Consider the following 24,506-nt stretch of genomic DNA (forward strand, 5'->3'; position numbering starts at 1 on the left):
ATTGATTGCTTGTGCATCGACCCAAGATATTGGCCCAATAAGCCCAAAGCACCGCCCACCGCCCCACTAAACTTGAACTGAAGCTGTTGTTGATTTTTTTAAAATCACCGCCCAATCAAAAGTTTTTTTAAAATTTGTTATTGGCCCATATTCACCACCCATTAAACAAAGGCCCAATCAACAATTGGTTTGCACCGCCTACTATTTTTAAAAAATTCAAATCATGTATGTTGTGTTTTGTTGTGTTTAGGCCCATGTGATTGTTGTTGCCGACCCATTATCTTTAGAGGCCCAATCAACAAGCCCCTTTGCACCGCCCACTAGGTTGAAAAGCCCAAAATTGCATGTGATTCGTTTAATTGTTCCATTGGCCCGTGTGACTTGATCTTTTTGAAAAGTGTGCATTCATTCATTTTTGTATTGGAACGTGTTCGCGGATCTTCGACACGAGTTCTAAATCAATTCCATCGACACACACTTTGGAGGATTCAGTTCAGTTTAAACTGATTGTTTGTTTGTTTGTGTGTTTGCAGGTAATTCAAAGTGATTTGTTGTCACCGGATTTTCATCAATCAGATATTCATTAGATTTTTGTTTGTGTGAAATCTTTTTCATTGATTGAAAATCTGTTGCTGTGTATTTCTCATTACCAAGACATGGATTCTGAAATGTTTATTGCACTGAACAAGTTCAATAATTTTTCAGGTATCAATGGAGAATCAATTGAAGAATTGATCAAACGGTATATCGAGTTGTATTGGGAGATGGTGAAATTGAAGATAACCAAGACCAATGAGGAATGGGTTGACAAGTTGGCAAATGTTTTACCGGGTGATGGGTGGAGAACATGTTTGTCAGATTTGAGAAAGATGTACTTAGACGTGAATTTGAGCACGTTTATCGAAAAGATTAAAGAGCGAGAACATGAACTTCAAAAGAATAGTAATGTAGAAATTGATGAAGCAACATTCAAATCTGAGGAAATTGTTCGAGAGGTAGAGGAACAGGTTAAAGAAATTTCAGCTATCAAGGTGGAGACGAAAGCTGAAACTGTAAAGATGACAGAGAAGTGCTCAAATTGTGAAAATCTGAAATCTGAAAATGCCAAACTCTTGAGGAAATTAGAGAGTTTGACATTAGAAAACGAAAATCTTAAAAAATCAGAAAATATTTTGAAAAATCAAATAAAAAATTCAGAAATTGAAAAAGTAAAAATGGAAAAAGATTTTCAAAATCAAATAAAGATTTTAGAAGATGAGATAGACATCTTTGGTAAAAATAATCTTGAAAAACAGATTGCAATAAATTCTCATCTTGCTAAAATCATTCAGCTTGAAAAAGAAGTTGAAAATGATAGGCATAAAATTGCTGAGCTTGAAAATAAATTGAAAGGTTTTGTGATTTCTTCGGCGTATGTGAATATTTCATGTCCAAAACCGATCAATTTAGTTCCAATAAGTGACGATGTCACAAACTTTGACAATGTCAAAGTTGAAGATTGTGATGAGAAATCTGATGATGAAAATACAAAAATTGAAAAACAAAAATTGTTTTTAGAATTAACAGAAAAATTCAAAAATACTATTTTGCAATCTACTGAAATAGGTGAATGCTCAAAGCAGAAACCTGTTAAGAAGAGTGTAGAACAAAAACAAAAAGTTAAAAATTTGAAAATTGTTCAAAAAGATAATAAAAGCTCATCAGATCAATCATCCAATCGCAATCAAAAATCACAAAAATTGAAAAACGAAAACTCAAAAATTGTTGGTAATAAGTGGTGCAGGTTTGACCACAGTGCTCAAAAGACAAATCCAACAATCAAGAAGAGGAAAGAGTATCACCAAGCCAAACAGTGCTTTGATCTGAGCGTTTGGTATGAAAATGGTGATTGGTACGATAACAGAGTGTGTTACAGATGTGGCTATCAAGGACACATTGCTGTTAACTGCCAGAGACAGAGATTTGAGACGAGAAGATGCTTTAACTGTCAAATCAAAGGTCACATTGCCAGAGATTGCCCAAGGAGATCAAATGAAAGATTGAGGGTTAATTCTTAGAAATTGGCAAAGAAACCAGTCAATGTCAAGCCCAAGGAACTGAAAGTTTCAGAACAGAAAGTCAAAGAACAGAAGGTTCAAAAACCTAAAGTTCAAGAAAAGAAAGCGAAGCTTTCTCAAGGGCAAAAAGACAAACTGCGAAAGAAGAGGAAGAAGGCCAGAGAATATCTGGAGAAGATTTTGTCCTTGGGTTCACCGAACAAATCGAAAAAGAGTGTTGATGAATCGTTTCACTCGACAACAGAGTCAAGTAAACTGAATTCGTCAGATGCAAATCTGAGGACAAAAGAGGAGATAAAGAAGAAGGTAACATTTCGTGGCGATGAATCTGTTTCTTCGGAAACAAAGGAGCCACATGTCGGCGATGAATCTGACTCAATAAAGTCAGACAAGCCACATTCAGGCAATGATTCTGGTTTGTCAAAACCAGAAGAGCCAGTTATTGAGATAAAAACTGAGAATTCAGGTTTAACAATGGATGATGCAAACTTTCCACCATTGTTGAACAAGAATTCAAAATCACCCAAGGACAGTCAGGCTTGGGTGAAACTTTTCAAATAGAAAAACCTGACTTGCCGGAGTTCCCAGGTTGGTAAGCGTGGAACATGAATCGGCACATTTCTTGAGAAATTCACTTCGGTGATATTTCGAATTTCAAAAGATAAATCAGGGACATTAAGTTGTACTTGATTCATCTTTCCTATAAGTGGTAATTTGAAAAACAAGGTGATGAAACCCCGAGTTTATGAAATGACACACAAAACTAATTTTCCGGAAAAACCATTTTGATTAAAACAAACTTAAGTGTTTTGAAATCATAATGGGAAAATAGTTTGTTGTGAGGGGGAGTTCTGATTGTTTACGCCAAGTGGATGGCGAATTGAAGCGATTCGATATCATGTTGTCACTTTATCTGTATAGTTTGTTTTCAAATTTTCCCAGAAAATCAAAATTGAAACATATTTTGATTTTAGGGGGAGAAAAATTTTAAAAAATTAGAAAATTTGAAAATGTCAAAAACATTGAAAAATTCAAAAATGAGTTTTGTTGCATAAAAGAGGAGATGATAGTACATCAGTAGACTATCACAGCACGCTAAAGATATGAATTGTCAAATGTGATAAACGGTCTCACTAAAGATGTGACAATAGGCTCAGCTAGACTAGTAGATTTGCGATAACGATACAAACATAAATGAAAAAGCCTAGTTCTAGTGGGAAACATGGTTGAAAGCATAGTACCTAGTTTTGTCCTTCTTGACTGTGTGCCTACTCAGTAATCGTTGAATGCCAAAAAGCATAAAAACCGGTTAAGTTTGTGAACTTTCACTACTTTGCTGAAAAGTCGCTGTGATTGTGCATTTCATTTTGCAAAGATTTAAACTTGTTTGATTTCTTTATTTTGTTTAAGCATCGGACATCCTCTGCGTATACGGGAGTATCGACCTGGATGTTGTTGCCTAAACGTTCTGCTTTATTTTCTTTGGTGTTTCGTTTAAGCTTTGGACCTCCTCTGCGTATACGAAAGTATCGACCTGGTGGTTAAAGCCTAAACAACTTCAACTTGTTTTATTTTCTTATTTTGTTTAAACATTGGACTTTCTCTGCGTATACGGAAGTATCGACCTGATTGTTAATGTTTAAACATTCTGATTTATTTTCGCACATATCACAGTTGATGAAAGTTTAAAGGCATTACTTGAGTTAGTGTATTGCATGATGAGGGGATATGCTGAGATCGTGGGGTCCATAAGAATTTAGTGCACAATTAATATACCTTAACGTATCAGTAAGCATTTCGAAAGTTTTTAGATTGAGCTTAAGTGGACAACAATATCGTCAATCAACGTGAATCGTTTAGAACTTAAAACGATTAGAAGCTTAACGGTGCTTGTGATGTGTTTCAAAAAAAACTGATATGATCCTCTTACACAAACTCACAAAAATATGTTTGTACATATTTCATTTCTGCATTTAATTTCTGTCTTTGCATTTATGTTTCTTATTTTCAAAAATTCAAAAAGATTTTCGACAACTGATGTTGGAGAGCTGATTTTCAAAATCTCAAAGGCTAAACATGATGAACAGACAGGTTGGTTAATGGTTTGAAATATTTAAGATAATTCATTAATTTGAATTAGAAATTGGAATGTTTCAAATTTTATCAGTTTTAAATGTGAAAATTCTCAAATGTTTAGCTGATTCATTAAGTTGAATCACAATATTGTTTGTTATAATTGTGTGTTTGAGATGTGCAGGTTTCTTAATCTGTTGATACGCAAAGCCAGGTGTCGATCCCAAAAGCACGGAAGCTTGACGAAAGGGGGAGCCTGAAGAAAGAGAGCAACGGAAGCTGAAGACAGATCCACCGGGATTCTGTTCGAGCTAGATTAGTTGAAGACTCTCACTAAATATTCCGTCAACATCCAAGGGGGAGTTTGTTAGTGCAGTTGTTTGTCGACTACATCTTCGTTCGAGTTTTAGAGAGAGAAAGAAAAGTCGCTACGAGTTTCACTACGAGATTGACTACGGCAATATCCAAGGGGGAGATTGTTGATGCATTTAGTGTTTATCGCCTTCGTCAATCCGAGTCGTAGTGAGAAGCCGGAAGAAATCAAGCGCATAATGTCATATTTAGTTAGAAATGGCAAGGTGGCAAACTTGTAATTAATGAGAACTTTCATTAAGTTGCCTTGACCATATAAATAGGAGGTTATGTCATGATTTTAGTAAGATTTTGGAGAGATTTTTGGAAAAGTTAGTAGAAGACTTCTAGAGAGAGAAAGTCTAGAGAGAGAAAGTGGTGTAATCGGGATTCTTGTACCGTTCAAGTCGTATTTCTCAATGGAATCACGTTAGTAGTACGATATTGTGTGTTCGGTCACGTACGTTCACGGATTCCGCACGTGAAACGTTCGTTACGCAATCGAACGGCGTCAAAACCGGTCCTACAATATTAATACATCATGATTTTTAGTTTTCTTCTTTGTATTTTCAACTTATTCTTGTATGATTCTTTTTGTTATAACTTGTTCTTAAACAATATATATATAAACAAGTATGAAAAAGAGATTTAGAAGGCTCACTTCTAGCTCTTGTGGACAGGGATGATCTAGATGATGATAAAAGCAAAGAAAAAGGATGATCTTGATGATTAAAAGCTCTTGAATGGATGGAAATGCTTGCTTCAACTTGTGTTTGCCTTAGATCCTCCTAAGTTCCATGAAAATCCATCTTGATCATCAAGGAAATGGCTCAAAAGTGAAGGTGTTTGATGGGTATTCTTGGCCTAAAATGGTGGTGGATGATGAGAGCTTAAGTGTGTGAAGGTAAGGTGTAAATTGTGATGAAATGGTTAGTAACTAAAGTAACTAGTTGTTTAAACATTCACCAACATCATCAACTTGCAAAGGGAGGTGAAATATCTAAGATATTTCACCAAGTGGGCAAGGGGGGGGGGACCCACATGTTGTGAATTGTTTCACTTGTTTAACGTGTTTAGTTTTCGTAGAAAAATGATTAGGAAGCTTAGATGTTTAAAGGATTCAAGTGTTTTCAAGGTGTTTAGTGATCCTAACCATCCTTAAATGATCCAAATAATGTTAGATAGTTGCTAAAAAAAGTTTAGATATCGTTCGGATATTCGTTTGGTGTTGGTTCCGTTAGTCGTTATTTGAATGCTTAGCTTGTGTAAGATGTAGGAATTGATATAATTATTGGTTTAGATGACACCCCAAGGTATTCTCATATGAATTCTAGGTTAAAAAACACTTTTATACATTGCATAAAACTTACAATGCTGATTTTTGCTTAATTTCTGCAGAAAAGTGTTGAATTTGTGACTTTTAGTGCTTTTCGGGCCGTTTTTAGAGTCATTTGACTTCAGGAAGGTATTAAACAAAACCCATGCCTTTCTAGTTAGGGTTTAATGTATATTTGATGTTGGACTTTCGTCTGAGTCCTAAATATGTCATTAAGATGGTTTCTGCGGATCCTAAGTTTCTATCAGCACACTAGTCTACTAGGTGCTATACTAGTTGTTTCGATGCATTGTTTAAAATATTTCATATGTATTCAATAAAAATGAATAATGTGCATCATAAATAAGTATCCCATGATTATTCTAAGTGTATGTCATGAAATATGCAGTTCGGATGTTCAAAACACATAACTATATAGCGTAAATGATCAATTAAAATGTACGAAAATTACCAGAAAGTGGCAGTTGTCACAGTGGTGAGGTTTCACCTTAGATTACCATGGTAATCTTGTGAAAACCTTCCTAGAGGTTATTCAAGTGTTTTAGAAGAAGAAACAAGAAGAAAATAGTTGAAGAAGTGAGCTTGAACTCACTTTGAATGACTTAAACTTTATGCCAAACTTCTGGATATTTTAGAGAATTTAGAGAGGATTTTGGAGTGTTTAGAGAGATTGGAAAGTGAAAATGAGTGTGGGAGAGGTTGTATTTATAGTTGGGGTATTAGGGTTGGTGTTAGAAATGTAATAAATGGAGTTGGTTGAGAGAATGGAGCCAAAATGCACCAATCCCGTAGGCTGAAACGAGCTGGGCTCGGATCGAACCCCTTGGCGAGTCGCGGAGGGATACACCCTTTTTGTCACGAGGCGCGGCTTCATTCCACCGAACAGATTTACATTTTTGACAATTCCAGTCCCTCATGTTTCATAAATGGCATATTATATGTTATTTTAAGTAATTAAACACTAAATAAGTATAATAATCATGGATTAAGTATTTTTAAGGGTAAAATGATGTATAAGTGTATGTGAAGCGTATGAAGTCATGTGTATACGATATTTGTTTGCAAGTTTATCATACGTTTACGAAAATCATAAATAATGTATCAAGTGCATAAACGAATTAAGTGTATAAGCATGAACAATTAAGCAAAGTATAATGTAACGCCCTGCTTTTTCATACTTTCCATAATTAGAAAGCTCACCTTGTAATGCTATTTTTGGAAATCTTGTATTATTGTAGTCGTCTTTTCGTTGTAAAATCCGAGACTTGGATCATAAATAAAATTCGTATTTCTTTAAATTCACCATCTACATATTCATACATGTTCATACGTTCGAATTCATTGTACATCGAATCCTTATTTGTAATTCATACTTATACTTATTCACGATGCATGTCCATGCTTGTCCTTATATTGTTGATACCTAAAAACCCCTAATAATATGCTTATTTATACAACGGTTAATCATCTAATATGTGACATATACTTGTCACTTACAAACATGTTACATACTTGTACATTACACTTTTTACCTAGTTAAATCATGTTTTATTTCATATTTCACCTTGTTACAAGTTAGGGGAAACATTGTTGCATATTATTACACAACTTAATTAACAAAATTACTCATTATAATGTTTTAAAAAATAAAAAAAATAAAGAAATATGGCAGCCCCAATTCAGCAAAATTCAGCCCCATATAGTTGGGTTTTGTGGGCTAGTTTCAAGGTGTAACCCCTTCTAAACACTTCCAAAGCCCAACCCATTGAAACCCTAATCCTTCTCCCTATAAATACCACTTATAACCAGCCTCCCTACCACTTTTGCAACACTAAAAACTCTCAAAACATCCTCCAAACCGTAGCTGAAAGCAAAGGTTCGAGCAGATTGACACCCCTTCACGAAAATGAGCATAACTCACTCAATTCTTATCCGATTCACTTGATTCTTTTTCCTACTTGCTTGGATAATCATGGGGTTCGATTCCTAGACTTCTCCTTGGAGAAATCAGACCTGGAAATGCCCCGAAATAGTCCATAAACTTTCTGTTTGATTTTTATGTTCTTCAAAACTTGTTTAAACCTATGCAACTTGTGTCTAACACATCTCATGCCTATGTCCTAATGCTTACAACTTATCCCATGGTTGGTTAAGCTTAAAAACAAGGTTGAGACATTTGAAATCAGAGGATTAAACCTTATAAACTTGGTGTTTTGTCTAGGGTTTCAACCCACAAATCATGTCAAACATAGTCTTTGATACATGAGTGATTATGGAACAACTTGGGTTGTCCAAACATACAATCCTCACATGATTTGATGATTTCTATTAGTTAGTTTACTTTACATACATGTAAAGACCTTAGTTCATGACCCTCCTTGGTTGTTTTTACATCAAGTGTAGTGGTGAACATCAAAGGGGTACCTAAATGGAAGCCTTGTCTTCCTACCCCATCCATGACACCCATGACTCAACTTGAGGTACCTAAATGAAGATGTAATCTTCTACCTCTTACTTGAATACTTGAACATTTGGGCTTAATAATATGTGTATAATATACGACCTACATACTATCTATGTACACTCGAATCTTTGATGTTGAAATCATATTCATTTGTCAAAGTAGTAGGTTATCATCTAAGGACCTAAACCTTGTTATGATTCTTATGGGTGTTCAACTCATAAAATCATTATAACCCATGAGGTTACCAAGTGTCATACAAGTGTTATGTGTGAAGATGAATATTTTGATATAATATTTTCATGTCACTTTCATTCCAAATCTCGACTCTAAACATGCTTGAACTTAAACCCTTACGCATTCAACCTTCCAACCTCGGCAACTTTGTCACATTGGATAATCGGAAAACATATGCAAACTTTGTGAGTATACTCGTATTCCCCTTTTACTTTTATCACTTTTGGGGTGTATCATGTTTTATCTATCAACAAACTTACACATGAACATTTTGCTTAAACACATGAACATTCCTATAACATGCTTGTATACGTGATGGCTTGATACTTTAAACTTGGGTGATTCTTATGTGTTGAACTTATCATTAACTTCGTACGAGCCAAACCGTGACATATGTAGCGCTATAGGATTAACGACCCGCCCTTTATCATCGGTTATGTCATGAGCATATTGCGTTTTCTTGATTTGATATGTTAGACACATGCCATGTTTAAATGTTTATCTTGAATCACATGCTTGCTATGAGGAATTGTTCAAACTTATCTTTTGCTATGTACGTATCAAACTTGTATACTCGCCTTTGCTTTTGCATTGAACTTTATTTTAAACATGTTACAGGTTGAGGACGATGATGCTATGAAATGAAGTAGCGTTGATGCCTAGATACACATATAGACGTTTAGGTTTAATCGTTGTATCAATGTTGATTATGTTGTATTGTATTTCCTTTGAACTTGATGTTATTTGATTTCTTTGTAATGTTGACAAAAGAATTATGAAATGAAATCGGTTTATTAAATATTATCACAAATAGCGTTATGATGACTCTAGCAATCTTCACACTTCGTCTCATCCCGATGTTTCCGCCATTGGTTGGGGTGTGACATATAATTTGTATGAAATAGTGAATTTTATTACGATCAAAGTCTCGGATTACAATTGTTCGAAACGAAATACGATTATAAGAGAAACGAGTTTCCAAAAATAGAAATAAAAGCTAAACTTTCTAATTAAGAAAATTTACAGAAAGCGAGGCGTTGCAATCAACTATGTTGATAAACTTTGTGCTTTGGTGAATCATATAAAGAGGTATACATACCTCCGTACTTGACTTCCATGAAATCTATGATAATACATGATGAACCGATTATAATAATACTACATAATATAAGAAATAAAATATATATATATTTTAGCCGAATTCATGATTCTAACAGATTTGTGGTTATGTGTTATGAACTTAGGTTATTTTTATCTTTGTTCTAAATTCCTCATTTACGGTTCTAATGTGCAAGTTAGGACCCATGAAATCACATAAAAAACTTAGTGTCAAAACGAGTACTTAGACGAGATATATGTTCGTGTATACATACTTTTTGTACTTAAATTCCAAATCCGAACCTTTTGTCAAAATCTGAATACTCACACACCTTCATTTCCCCATTATAGGGTAACATCGGCGTTCCAACCGTCACGTTCGTCAATTCACGGATTAAATGGAAAGCTTTGCAAAACAGTGAGTATACATGACTCCCTTTTTACTTTTTACACTTTTGGGTGCAATACGTTTTATGCTATTAAACACACGCAAACCACGTACTTTATGCTTAATCACAAACAAACAATCCAATATACATGCTTAATACGTTATACGTGAACTCATTTATGCTAGATTATTCTTATGCTTTATACTTGTCATTAACTTCGTACAAGCCTCCGTTAACATGTATAGCGCTAAAGGATTAACGCACCGCCCGTATTCTTGAGGTCATGTTAAGTAAACAAAACGGTCTATTCATTGCTATGATTAGATTACACTAGCGGGAATCTTTGGTTTGACATGTATAGTTGCATGCTAGTATTGTATATTAGTTTAAGTTAACAATTATGCCATGTGGATTCGTTTAAACTTTTATAGTTATGCTACTAGTCAAACTTGTATACTCGCCAATACTTTTGTGTTGAGCTATACTTTAATACGTATTGCAGGAATTTGATGACGATGATGATGACGAACGAAATCTAGTAGGCTGAACTAGAAACCCATTTTTAACTTAGAGCTTATGTTGTTGTACTTTATTTCCAAACGATGTATTTGATTTTAGAAATGAAATGAAATATTATTTATTAAATACTTGTAATAAAATAGTGTTATGAAGTCTCTTGCAATCTCGTTTTCGTCTCACTCTGATGTTTCCGCCATCGGTTAGGGTATGACAGGAGTAGCGTGGTCGTATGTCTTAATTAGATGGGTCAAAGTAGCAACAATCGATGGCGGTGGGTCACGATGACAGAAGACAAGAATGATGGTAGCTGGATCGTGAATCAAAATCTAATCGAAAACTTCGAACGCGCCGTCTAAACTCATACAATGGTGCATCGACGAAATATAACGAGTGATCAACTAACTTTTATATGGTGGTTGTGTGGTGCGATGGTGGTACACGACTGTGGTGGAATCTAGTGGTATGTGGCGGATTCGGAACAACGTGCGGTCTAGGTAATTTCATGGTGGCGAGTAATTTTTGGTGTTGCGGCATGACAAAGATCAAAAACAAATTTGGATTGTGAGGTTTTGAAGGTTAAAATAAAAGAAAATATTGAAGACTAGCGAATCTTATTCCTTTATCATCGGCTATATTAGGGGCGGATCTAGAGTATCCCCAGGGGTTGCCCGGGATGCCCCTCAACTTTCTTGACGAAGTGTAATTTTTTTTCTCCGTTTTATGTATCGATTTTGAGCAAGTATAAGGATACCCTTAGATGATAGGTGGAATTACGTATCTTTTAAAACTAGTAAAAGAGATGGTGAAGATTGAAAAAAGTTGCAGGTAGGTGAGAACAAGGAAGAAGAAGAAGATGATGATGATAGGTATATAAAAATTAATATTTTATTTATTCAACTTTTTCTGTTTTGAATTGTTTATATTATTTTTTGAACTTTTCAGTACTTATATACTTGCTCTTTTCGATTTTAGTAAAATTTTCTTTCAAAATGTAGGTATATTTTAGAAAAAGTTAAGATGTTATTTTTTAAGTTTTCTTAGTGCTTTATTAATGATTATCGTAATTCCAAATATTTTTCTATTTCATTTGAAGTTCTTTTTTTTTTTTACTTTATTAGTTTTGATTGTAACTAGATATAACAACCTGTGCGTTGCGGCGGGGATGCACAAGGAGTTTCATCGGTATCCTATTATGTTCGTTACTGTACTCGCAAAAAAAAAACATTAAGGTATCATGTTATGTTCATTACGATACTTGAAAAAAAAAACAAGACGTTAATAAAGAGAAACCTAAAGGTTAAACATAACAAAACCGCAAAGATAACAAAACGAAGACGTCAAAAATAGAATGTTTTCTTAAAACCCATTTTTAGTTAAAAATATACTTCATATTTGCTAAAAAAGAGTTTATGTAAAATGTACAAATTCCATTGCAACAAGTTATTGCAAATTTATATAGTATATAATTCTAAAACATTTAAGATTTTCTTAATTTCATTTGATAGGCATCACTTTATATCACATATATATCATATACTATTTTTTGTTCGGAAAGACCTAAGGATCTTTTTTCAGCTCGTCCAGGGCACTTGAATTTTCAGAATCGGTCATGCCCCGTAATGTAGGCAAAAAAAATTTTGTTATATAAATGTACATTAAAAAAATAGGACACCCCTGGATATTTCTTCTAGTTCCGCCACTGGACTATATTGTCTAAAATAAATATGTTTGGTCGATAGTCATTTAATCAATTCTATGATGTATTCAACTCTTTTTAGGACCGACATAGTTAACAGTATTTATTCTTTTAGGGTTGTCAAATCTTCGGGTATTCTAATTCATCAACCCACGGAGTTTAAAAGATTTGTCCAATAGTTACTAAGTAAAAACGATCACTATCAACACATTATTCGCTCCATCTATAAATCTCTGTCTACACATGAAGACGTCCAATTCAAAGGTACAAACTCTTAACTCCACACACACACACACAAATGTATGAAGAGAGAGAAACAGAGTGCCACCCTCTGTTACAAGGTGACAGAGATGAAGATTTCAAAACTATAAGCTTATGTTCATCAGAAATGGAGTCTTTGACCAGCATCTGTGAGGTGATCTTGCCATCACTCTCTCCAAATTCTCTAACTCACAATCATGACAACAACAAAAGTGATGATGAATCAATCAAACTATTCTCCACTCTTTCTGCTTCCCAATACCCCATTCCAAACAAGGTAACAACAACAACAACAATTAATTAGTTTGATTGATACCCTTTTTTTGTTTACTAAAGTCAAATTGATCGAACAGGTGGCTCGGCTTCTGGTGAAAAGGGCATTCTTGGAAGCAATTATGGTGGTTAGATTGGTGTTGAAACTTTGTTCAAGCAGGGTTGGTACCCTTTTGATTGGTGGGTCTCTTTGTTTTTCTGATAAATGGCCATACATAAACAAGTTTTCGGAGATTAGTTTGGAGAGAAGAGAGAAGATTGTGCAGAAATGGTTTAAACATCACTTTCTCACGCCTGTTCGGCTTGGATTCGTGTTCATCAAGAGTCTTTGTCTTTTGGCCTTCTTTTCGCAGGTGAATTCATATCCGTTCTTTCTTTCGTGTCGGGGTGTTGACACTTGACAGGCGATTTTATTAGAAATTAACGATTATGTTGTTAACTACGGTTTTGGAAAAAGACAAACCAGACTAGCCGAGTTGGTTTAGGTGCTAGATCGTATAACCAGTCACAACATGTTTGGTTTGATGGTTTTACCAGCTATTTTTTGGTAAATTACCAAAATCCTTCATGAGGTTTGAGAATATTTTTCATTTACATACAAAACAATTTTTTTGTAGTTCTTCACTTTTAGGATTTTTTGCCATTTTTATTCCAACGTCTAATTTGATTTCTTCTTTCTATCAAACATTTGGATAAAATAGGAGAAAATCTCAAATCTCAGTACGATTTTAGCAAAAAAGTCACATGTTTGGATGAAATAGCAAAAAATCCCGAAAATGAAGAACTATATGGTACAAAAAAATTGTTTTGGATGCAAATGGCAACCTTGCCCAAATCTTAAGGACGATTTTGGCAATTTAAAATTGTTAATAAACCATTTTTATAATAACAAGTTAACAACGATGGTTTACTAATATGATACATATACATAACTACACATCAGCAAATTAAAAAATATAAAACTTAAACTACATGTTAGTTTACCCGACTAGTTTTAAGTCATAGACTATTAGCCGAACCGTTAAACTGATAAATTGTGAAAAAAGAACCGTACAAACATCTAATCGACCAAATCAGCTTTGATTTGATAGTACAATCGGCTTTGGAGTATTATTTGGTCCATACCCACTATGAATTATACAACATGACAATTTTCGATTAGGTAGTTCAACCTCTTTCGTTGTCCTAGTTGTAGTCGTTAACATGTATTGGGAATTTGCCGTTCACAAAAAAAAAAAAAAAAAAAAAAAAAAAAAAAAAACATGTATTGGGAGTCTAGACTCTAGAATCGGCCCAATTAATAATAGCGGTGTGTCAAAATGGTTGATTTTCTTCTATGCATTAAATATTTGGGTAAATTTCTTGTACAAATAATCTTAACATACTAAACATATAAATTGAAGGAAAACTCAAAAAGATAAGGTGGCATTTTTGTAATTATCAATAACTATTTTTACTCTACAAATATACCTAAAATAAACCTAACCCTCCCCCCCCCCCCAAAAAAAGAAACCTAAACCCCCCACCCCCAAAATCCTAAAAAAAAAAACCTAGCCCCCCCCCAAACCCAAGCTAAAATGCTAAAAACTAAACCCCCAAAAAATCTAAAAAAATAAAAAAAAAACACACACAAATTATTTTATTTTATTTTATTTTTTTAACATTTTTTATTAAAAAAATCGCTACTTTTAGTAGCAGCAAAAAAAATTTTTTTTTTTTTGCTAACGAAATGTAGCGATTTTTTAATAAAAAAATATTAAAATTTTTTTTATGTTTTTTTGGTATTTTTGGTTGAGTTCACATTTGTATAGTAACTTTGATAGTTGGTGGTAATTACAAAAATGTCACCTTCTCTTTTTGAGTTTTCCTTTAATTTGTATGTTTCGTATGTTAAGATTATTTGTATTTGATCTTTTGCCTAAATATTTTAGGCTTATGTGACATACTTTTTTTAATGTAACATTTTAATAATTTTAATAATGAATTTGTAACATATGATAATAAAAAACGGTTACTGTCAATGACCTTCTGGTACATTGGCAGCCCCATAGCTTTCTAAAGTGGAGACTACGGGCTCGAGTCTCGCTTGGAGCCGAATTGCTATAGGTTAAGTCATGTGTTTTACCATAGTAGGTCTTTAGGCGCAGTGGCGGACCCAAAAATTTTCTTCCAATGGGGTCCAATTTTTTCGGTGTTCAAAATTTTCATAACAAAACGTTAAAATTTTCGGGTCGGTCCCCGTTCGGGTCGGGTCAGAGCGATGTTTGAATTAGATTTTAAAAAACGGTTACTGTCGATGACCTTCTGGTACATTGGCAGCCCCATAGCTTTCTAAAGTGGAGACTACGGGCTCGAGTCTCGCTTGGAGCCGAATTGCTATAGGTTAAGTCATGTGTTTTACCATAGTAGGTCTTTAGGCGCAGTGGCGGACCCAAAAATTTTCTTCCAATGGGGTCCAATTTTTTCGGTGTTCAAAATTTTCATAACAAAACGTTAAAATTTTCGGGTCGGTCCCCGTTCGGGTCGGGTCAGAGCGATGTTTGAATTAGATTTAAAAGAAAAAAAGAAAAAACATGTTGTACAAGTATTACACCCATGACCTCTTGTTGGTAAAGAAGGGGTTTACCACTACACCAACTTTCCTTTTTTTATGGTATCCACCTAATTGTATTTATGAGGTCCTTATAAAATTTAATATAACAAATTTACTAAATTTTTAAAAAAATATTAGGGTTCGAGAACCCCGACCCGCTATATATAGGTCCGCCCATCTTAGGCGATGAGTTTCCTCTGAAATGACGATGGGTTAAGTCACCAATGTTGTTTGTATTCATGGAAGTAAGTGTCTTTTGCCATTAGGATTATCCGGATGGAAAAAAGTATACTTTACACGATTTTAAAATATTGTTTTTACTATAGGTGTTAAAATAAGAAATGCTTTTTAGTCATCTACTTTTTGAATAAAAACAATTTCTATATTTTTAGGACCTTGTTTTATTACTTTATCGTGACTTCTTCCTTTTTCATTTATTGGTCGGTTGACTTCACTTTTTTCAAGTGGTTAATATTTTCTTGAAAGGCTGGAATATATTAAAGATTTTTTTTGAATGGCCAATTTAAATAGTTAACGAATCGCTGGACTATCATCGTGCTATCAGCGGAACTACCCGATCATATTCATCTCCATTAGGTATAATGCTTAATTGCTTATACACCAAAACCTAATAAATATGACAAAACCCTTTATCCTAGAACCTATTGGTCCTAAAATTTTATCTCACCCACAAAATGACACTAGGCTATAAACCCATGAGAGGAATATATTAAAGACTAACCCAGCAAGTTGCTAGGCAGCCATAAAACACCAGGAGGACATCAACGAAAGAAAATTACATGGTAAAAGAACACCACTTTCCCCACCAAGTTTGCTAAAGATGACCTATTTTTTACTCACACGACTTGATTTCTTCTATGATCATTTGAATCGACCATCTTTTGTTGTTGAAAATATCATTCATGACCCGCCAAATTACCCAGCAAAAGTTAACGTGTCTAGAATAAGAAAAAATCACGCTTTGTTGTCACTTACGAATGAAATTTGCCAACAAAATTTATTTGATGTTACGTATTCACACTTTTCAAGATTTTTAGCAAAAATTACACCTAACAATTATAAATTCTTGCACTTTTAGGCCCAAAACATAAGATTTTTTATTTTATTTTATTTTAGAGAGAGCTAAATAATATTATCGAGTTGGTTTCGAGCTATTAAAAAATACATATAATATAGAAAACAGCAAACTGTCAAAAATGGTACCTCAGATTTGGTCACTTTTACTATTTTAGCTTAAAACCCAAACCTTTTGAATCTGGATCCCTATTTTCAATTTTATTGTCATTTTCATCCAAAATCAAAACATACGGTCAGATTTTTCAGTTACCACATTTTTTTTGTCTTTTTCCTCTCTTTTAACGAAGGGCAAATGGTCTTTTAACGTTTTATTATAACAAATTAAAAAATCTGACCATTTTGCCCCTTCATTAAAATAGAGGAAAAAACAAAAAAACTGGATGTTAACTGAAAAACTTAACAAAACTTTGCCTTTAAGTGAAAATGACAACAAAATTGAAACCACAAAGACCTAGATTCAAAAAGTTGAGTTTTAGAATAAAGTTACAACAAATCTATCTTTTGTTTCAAAAATATATATGTGAGGGGCAGCAGGATTTATTTGGTAGAGTAAATAACATTTTCCATTAAAAAAAACTAAAAAACAAAAACCCGAATTCGGAATTCCCATCATAATAAACACTTGTACTCTCCATTGGATGTAGTTTTATAGCATTTACTTCATTCTCAGACTGCCATATATATATAAGATATTCTTGAAATTTTCCTACAGGTTAATGAAAAATCAAAAAATCCAACATGGGAAGCCATCGGCTACAACGTAGCCACAACCAAACAACACCCAAACCAACAAAACAATCGACCATTACAAAAAAACATGGTGGAAATCATCAACGAAACCGATCACACACTAGTCAACTCCCTCATGCAAAAAGGCCTGCACGTAACAGAAAACCTCAAAGAAAACATCTGCAAGATAACCTGCGACGTAGTAATCATCGGCTCGGGCTGTGGTGGGGGCGTTGCAGCCGCAGTACTCGCGAAATCGGGCAAGAAAGTTGTGCTCCTGGAGAAAGGAAACTATTTTACTCCAAAAGATTATTCTAGCCTCGAGGGTCCTTCTTTAGATCAAATGTATGAATCTGGTGGCATACTTCCAACACTTGATGGAAAACTCATGATCCAAGCCGGCTCTACTGTTGGCGGTGGCTCAGCGGTTAACTGGTCGGCTTGCATTAAGACGCCAACGTCGGTTTTAACAGAATGGGCTGAAGAACATAACATGAAGTTGTATGGAACTTATGAGTATGCTTCTGCAATGGATATAGTGTGTGAAAGAATTGGTGTCACTGACAAGTGTGTGAAAATAGGGTTTCAGAATCAAGTGTTGCGAAAAGGGTGTGAGAGTCTTGGATTGAAGGTGGAGGATGTGCCGCAGAATGCGTCGAAAGATCATTATTGCGGTTCGTGTTGTTTTGGATGTCCAACGGGGGATAAGAAGGGGACGGATTCGACGTGGTTGGTGGATGCTGTGGATCATGGAGCTGTGATTATAACTGGATGTAAAGCTGAGAAACTTTTGTTTACTGAGAGTGGTGAAGGAAAGAGAAGAGGAAAGAGATGTACAGGAGTGGTTTCACAGCTTATGAACCAGAAAATCTCTAAAAGATTGCAGGTTAGTAAAGGGTTATTATTATCTTATTAATCTAAAGAGTTAAATGCCATTTTATTTCCTATTATTTGGGTCATTTTGCCAGTCTAGTGCAAAGGTTTCATTTTTCGCCTTTAGGTCCAAAAATGTTTCACCGTTGCCATTTTAGTCCACTGGGTTAACTTCATCAATTTATTATAGTTAACTAGAAGGGCAATTCGGTCATTTTATATGTAATTTTGTTTACTAGAAGGGCAATTCGATCATATAAAATGTCCGAATTGCCCTTCTCGTTAACAGAAATAATGGATGAAGTTAACCCAGTGGACTAAAATGGCAACTATGAAACCTTTTTGGACTCACAGTTGGAAAATGAAATCTTTGGACTAAACTGACAAAATGACCCAAATCATAGGGACTAAAATGACATTTAACTCTAATCTAAATAACATATTATTCAGACATCATTGACATATCATACCGGCCATATGATGTCATATGTGTGGTCATATAAGGGCCCGTGTATAAAGTGGTGTTTGCCAAATCATACAACATATGATGTGTTTGATTGAATATGGCCCATATCACTAAGGTAATGCGTAGTGGGGCTTCATATGGCGCCATTTTCTCTCATAACGCCCCGAACACCACTACGGGCGGCGTTATGAGGCAAAAAAAGTGGGGGAGCGCTATGGATATCGCGGCGTTGTGGAGGGAGGTTTGAAACCTTGGACCAATCAAAAAAAAGTTATTGTTTTTATAATTAATTAATAATATTGAAAATTATTAAATAGGTAATGATGGGTAGGGACTTTATGACTACGGGCTCTAGTGATATAACGCCCCATAAAGCCCCCGTATGACGTGGCACGACACGTGTCACATAACGCCCCACAAGGGGCTTTATCACTACACATGGCCTAATTCGTGTGTGTATAGCATTACCATTGTAAAAACATCTATACATATAGAAGTATTGCATTATTGATTTGATTGTTAAATGCTAAACTTCACAAATTTATCACAGGTTGAGGCAAAAGTAACAATCTCTGCATGTGGGTCACTCTTAACACCACCATTACTGATATCTAGCGGGTTGAAAAACCCTAATATCGGCAAACACCTTCGTCTTCATCCTGTTCTAATGGCATGGGGATACTTCCCCGAAAGTAATGATTCAAATCTATCCGGTAAAAGCTACGAAGGTGGCATTCTAACATATGTCCATAAACCTGATGATCATAGCTACATCTTGGAAGTCCCAGCCCTCGGGCCAGGGACTTTCGCCGCGTTATGTCCATGGGTTTCCGGTAAAGATATGAAAGAAAGAATGTTGAGATACTCAAGAACAGCTCACGTGTTCTCATTAGTTAAAGATTATGGATCCGGTGAAGTAAAATCAGCAGGAAGAATAAACTACAATTTTCATAAATCAGACATAGAAAATCTTAAAAAAGGGTTGAAACAGGCTATTAGAGTTTTGATCGCGGCAGGAGCGAGGGAAGTGGGAACCCAAAGCTCTGACGGACGGAGGTTTAAATGTAATGGAAGTAGTGATGAAGATGTTGAGGAGTTTTTGGAGACGGTGGACGCTAGAGATGGGCCGCTTTCGATGGTGAAAGATTGGAGTATTTATTGTTCTGCTCATCAAATGGGGAGTTGTAGGATGGGAGAAAGTGAGAAGGAAGGGGCAGTTGATGAGAATGGTGAGAGTTGGGAAGCAGAAGGGCTTTATGTTTGTGATGCTAGTGTGTTACCATCCGCGGTTGGTGTTAATCCCATGATTACGATACAGTCGACTGCTTATTGTCTTGCACAAAGAATTGCTGACACATTTTGATGTTTTAAAGGTATGATTGTATGTTGTTGGAGTAAATAGGGTATGATTGAATTTACCCTTGAAGTCTTGCGAGTTGATATTCTAATGTTTAGATCGGGTTTGCATATAATGTGTATAATTGTTTGTGACTGTATATAAAGTTGCAACAAAAATAAAAGATCAAAACAATATATTATGTGTCACGATATTGTTCAAATAAATATTGAGAAAAATTATATTCTATAAAAGTTACTTGGTTTTAAACAAAATATATTTTGAATCTTCTAAAGGAGAATTAGACCTAACATGATTTGCTACATATAAAATAAGAGTAAACTGTCATTTTGGTCCCTGAGGTTTGGTTACTTTTGCCACTTTAGTCCAAAACTCAAACCTTTTGCATCTGGGTCCCTGTGGTTTCAGTTTTATTGCCATTTTGGTCCAAAAATAAAATCAGGTCATACTTGTCTTATAAAATTCTGCAATTTTGTCATTTTCCTCAGGGGCAAATCAGGTCATATTTGTCTTATAAAATATGGTATTCATTTATAAAAAAGAAATGATCATTTTGGCCTTGCGGAAAATGACAAAATAACAGGATTTTATAAGACAAATATGACCTGATTTCATTTTTGGACCAAAATGACAATAAAACTGAAACCACAGGGACCCAGATGTAAAAAGTTTGAGTTTTGGACTAAAGTGGCAAAATTGATCAAACCACAGAGACCAAAATGGCAGTTTACTCTAAAAATAATCAAATCTTACTTGGTTAAGACGCAAGCATCTTATACGACTTTAAGACCTTGACAAACTTGGTTAAGACACAAGCATCTTATACGACTTTAAGACATTGAGAAAATATAACATTATGTGTTTGAAAGAAAAAACTACTTTTCTTGATTGGTATTTAAACTAGTTTAAGTTCCCGTATGTCATACGGGTAAACCTCACAATAAAATATATTATTTAACACTGTTGACATAATGTTTTTAATGAAAGAAATGTTCAATTACTAATGTAAATATTAAAATACACTGAATTGAAATAAATGACTCTGGTTTTTACTCTTGATAAAGCGACGTATAATGACCCTGAGTGAAAACGGGTTGTTTCAAGTACAAACCAACCCTAGATAGTGATTATCCTTAGTTTTTGTTGATTGACATCGCGAAACATATAGCTAATGAAATTGGCTCATTTGAAATGCGAAAGAGATCTTTTTATCCGAAGGTGTCAAATTAATTCTAGGTATAAGTAATTATATGGTAACCAACATACTGACTTCATAGACGATTTCGAAACAAATTGTTTGTGCAATTAATTCTGCGTAAATGATGTTTCCTTTATATCTTGTGAAGCCATGTGGATAATAACCAATTTATTTATTAAAGAGTTAATTGTCAAAATCGTCCCTGAGGTTTGGGCATGTTTGCCATTTTTGTCCAAAATGACTTTTTTGTACCAAATAGCCCCCCACGTTTGTAAGTTTTTTCCATTTTCATCCAAATGCCTAACTGAGTTAGAAACAACCGTTTGATGAGGGTTTTTCTTTGAAATTTCACAAATACAGGGCCTGAAATGAAAATTCTTTTTAAACCTAAAACCATCACGACTCTATCATTACCTTGAATATCTTAGAAGAATAACATACAAATCTATGATATTCTTTTCCTCTCGATACCTATTTTCTTGCATGCACAGAAGTTAATCATTAGTGGATGTGGATAGACTGCAAATCATCAAAACCTACATATTACAACATAAAATTCTTTGTTTGCGATGCAAGTATATGTACATATAAGAGCATGCATATGAAGAAGACTCCAAATGATGCATCTAAAAATACACCAAATCCTTCATACAACAACTTATATATTTCAGTATCAAATAAAGGCAAGCCATGCAAGCATATGTGGTTACAGCATACATACTTTTCCCTTTTGGAGAAGAACGCTAAAACTGGTTGATGAGACACTAAGACCAGGGTTTTTTGTCTAATTTATGTAGCTTCTAAGTTCTAATAGAAGCTGGATCATTGATATTATCATACAAATTCACATATCTAAGTTTAATGGTTGTACAGGGGCAGTGGAAGCAGAAGTGTTGTATATGCAGGCCAAGAAAACTGTATTCCTATATATGTACAGGACTACAGGGATAGCATTCTTATCGCAAAGTAAAAAAAAAACTGTCTAGCTTTAAGTGTCCTTAAATGTTTTATAAGCCTTCCTTGTAAAGGCTTAATCAGCTGTTAACGAGTAAGAGAACGATATAAAGCCTTGATTGAAATCTGAAGGCAATGCTTGTGAATAGTTCCGTCTTCTCCAACTTGTACTAAGAGGACAATGTGATGCTCATACGAGGCAACGGTAACTAAACCACGTTTTACACTACAAAACAAACAAATCCCCTGGGTTTTGTTGAATGTCATTTGTTTTAAGCCGTCTAATATCAAAATCATTTATAACAAACTAGGGATCTCTAAAAGAACCTGCTGCATAATACTACCATGATTAACCCTACACCGTACCTAATATCACCAGAAACAGCAAATGTACCTAAGAAACCAGCTACTGTTAAACTTACACACAAATCATGAACAGCAACTAGCTACAAACTTTTCACTCTCCTGCACACAATTCACGACATTTATTCCGATTCTGCATTCGATACAAACAAGCCTAACCATAGCATCATCATCAACACTCAACAATTCACAAAACCTATCGAACATCTAAACCCAAAGTAACTAAACTACTAAACCTAATCATGTCAAGTTTCAATTAATACACAAAATCAATCAAACTATAGCTTCGAAACGCATACGGAAATATGAATTTGAAGTAACGATTACCTGTTTGAGGAGATTATTGGCGATTCGGTAATAATTGCGAAGTGGAATTCGATCGTCGATATCGATCTTACGAGTCATAGCTTTGACGTTGATCGGGTTTCTGAGTGGAGGCTGGACGGGGTGTGTCGTCTCAACATGGAAGGAATGAACCAAGTGTTGGAGGCTGGACGAGGTTGTGTTACTTTAGGACTAGTAAACTACTTGGAATAGCAAGATAAAACATCAAGTGGGGTGTGGAACAAGTTAAGATAGTCATGGCTTCCAAGGTTCACACTTTCATCAAACACAAGTCTTGCCATATAAGCTATGGTAGACTTAGATGATTTCAACACTTATAGGTTGTCTTAAACCCTATCAAAATAGAGATTTTAGAGGGTATTTGCACGTCTAAACTTGTAAGAATCAAGCTCCAACAAGTCCCTTAACCATAGGTGGGTTTAGGAAGATGTTGAGCACGAGATTCATGAAGACAAAGTAAGGTTCATAAAAGTTTTCCATATAATCTTCCAAACAGAATGTTTGGACCTCAAAATGGTGATGTTCCACCTTAGTTTACCATGGTAAACTTGTGGAAACACTCCTAGAGGTGTTCCAAGCTTTCTAGAGGAAGAAAAGATGGAGAAAAGAAGAAGAAAAGTGAGTTTGAACTCACTATAGAACTTAGAAGATTATGCCTTGTTCTTGCAATTACAACAGATTTGAGAGAGTTTTAGGAGTGTAGACTGTAAAGGAGTTTGGAAAGTGAAAATGAGTGATAGAAGCTTGTTTATATAGTTGTTGGTTAGGGTTAGAGTTTTAATGAAGATTAAAGGTGATTGGGTGAGTTTGGAGGTGGAAAAATTGGCCAACGTGTGCAGGAAACAACCTTATGCGAATTGACACTCTTGGCGGCACGCGAAGGGGAAAGGGGATAGGCCTCGCATAGCACGGCGCTATCCTTTTCCAGAAATTTTGAATTGTTTACATTTTAGCCCCTGAACTTTGATATTATTATTATTTCAAGTCATAACTTCCATTTTTAGCACATTTTCAAGTATGTAACATGTATGCAACCATAATTTGAGCATCGTGAATGCATGTATAAGTATCTACATGTGTAAAGAGTATCAAAACATGTATTTAAATGACTGATTGCATGTATAACAAATAAGTATAAAGAACGAATTTCATTATGATCAATTCTCGGATTACAAAGCTGGAAATGAAGTAGGATTACAAAGAGAATAAAACCAAAAATAGAAAGACATAGCGTTGAGTTCATTTCCAGTACATTAATAAGCTGGACACATTAATAAGTGAGGCGTTACAATCATTTCCAGTTTCAGTTCATCACTTGTTTCATAAGCTGGACATATTATCCTGTTAAAATTGTAGAAAGACATAGCGTTGAGTTCAATTCGCTTTTATGGGTTTTACCAGTTGTAGATGGAGAATCTGAACTCATATAAAATGCAAACCAATTACCGAACCATATGCATGTATTCATCCCGATATCGATATTGAGTCAGTGGTCCATTCCAGTTCAACCAGGCAACAACCACCTATCACCATCAAAGCCCAGACCTGTGGAATTCGGCAAAGAGTAAGAACAATAAATTTGCACATATTTGACTCATTACCTTTCACACTCGAATCCGAAGGCATTTTGTTCAAACTCTTCGGTCTCATTTTCAAATTCTACAGATTAAGAAAGTTACGATCAATTACCTCAAAGAATATAAAATAAAAAGAACCCTAATTTGCTTAAAACTTAATTAGTCCAGGACACCAGACCAGTAAAAATACAATGTTGCTTAA

At 34.8% G+C, this 24,506-nt stretch overlaps 1 protein-coding gene across 1 annotated transcript; it reads left to right on the top strand.

Moving 5' to 3' along the window:
• The first annotated feature begins 12,456 nt into the window (after nucleotides 1–12,456).
• LOC110908517 (long-chain-alcohol oxidase FAO1) lies at nucleotides 12,457–20,055 on the top strand. The gene is made up of 4 exons (XM_022153475.1): nucleotides 12,457–12,755; nucleotides 12,832–13,104; nucleotides 17,155–18,057; nucleotides 19,061–20,055. The coding sequence occupies exons 1-4, from the start codon at nucleotides 12,516–12,518 to the stop codon at nucleotides 19,871–19,873; spliced, it is 2,229 nt and encodes a 742-aa protein (XP_022009167.1). The 5' UTR covers nucleotides 12,457–12,515; the 3' UTR covers nucleotides 19,874–20,055.
• The last annotated feature ends 4,451 nt before the right edge of the window (nucleotides 20,056–24,506 follow it).

The sequence above is a fragment of the Helianthus annuus genome, chromosome 14, assembly GCF_002127325.2.
Source record: "Helianthus annuus cultivar XRQ/B chromosome 14, HanXRQr2.0-SUNRISE, whole genome shotgun sequence".
In the NCBI taxonomy this organism is placed as follows: domain Eukaryota; kingdom Viridiplantae; phylum Streptophyta; class Magnoliopsida; order Asterales; family Asteraceae; genus Helianthus; species Helianthus annuus.

Bases quoted from the DNA above. Each gene is read 5' to 3' on its own strand.
- LOC110908517 (XM_022153475.1), top strand. From the start codon at position 12,516: ATGTATGAAGAGAGAGAAACAGAGTGCCACCCTCTGTTACAAGGTGAC. The intron at 12,756-12,831 runs GTAACAACAACA...TTGATCGAACAG, and splicing joins AATACCCCATTCCAAACAAG to GTGGCTCGGCTTCTGGTGAA. The intron at 13,105-17,154 runs GTGAATTCATAT...ATTTTCCTACAG, and splicing joins TTTTGGCCTTCTTTTCGCAG to GTTAATGAAAAATCAAAAAA.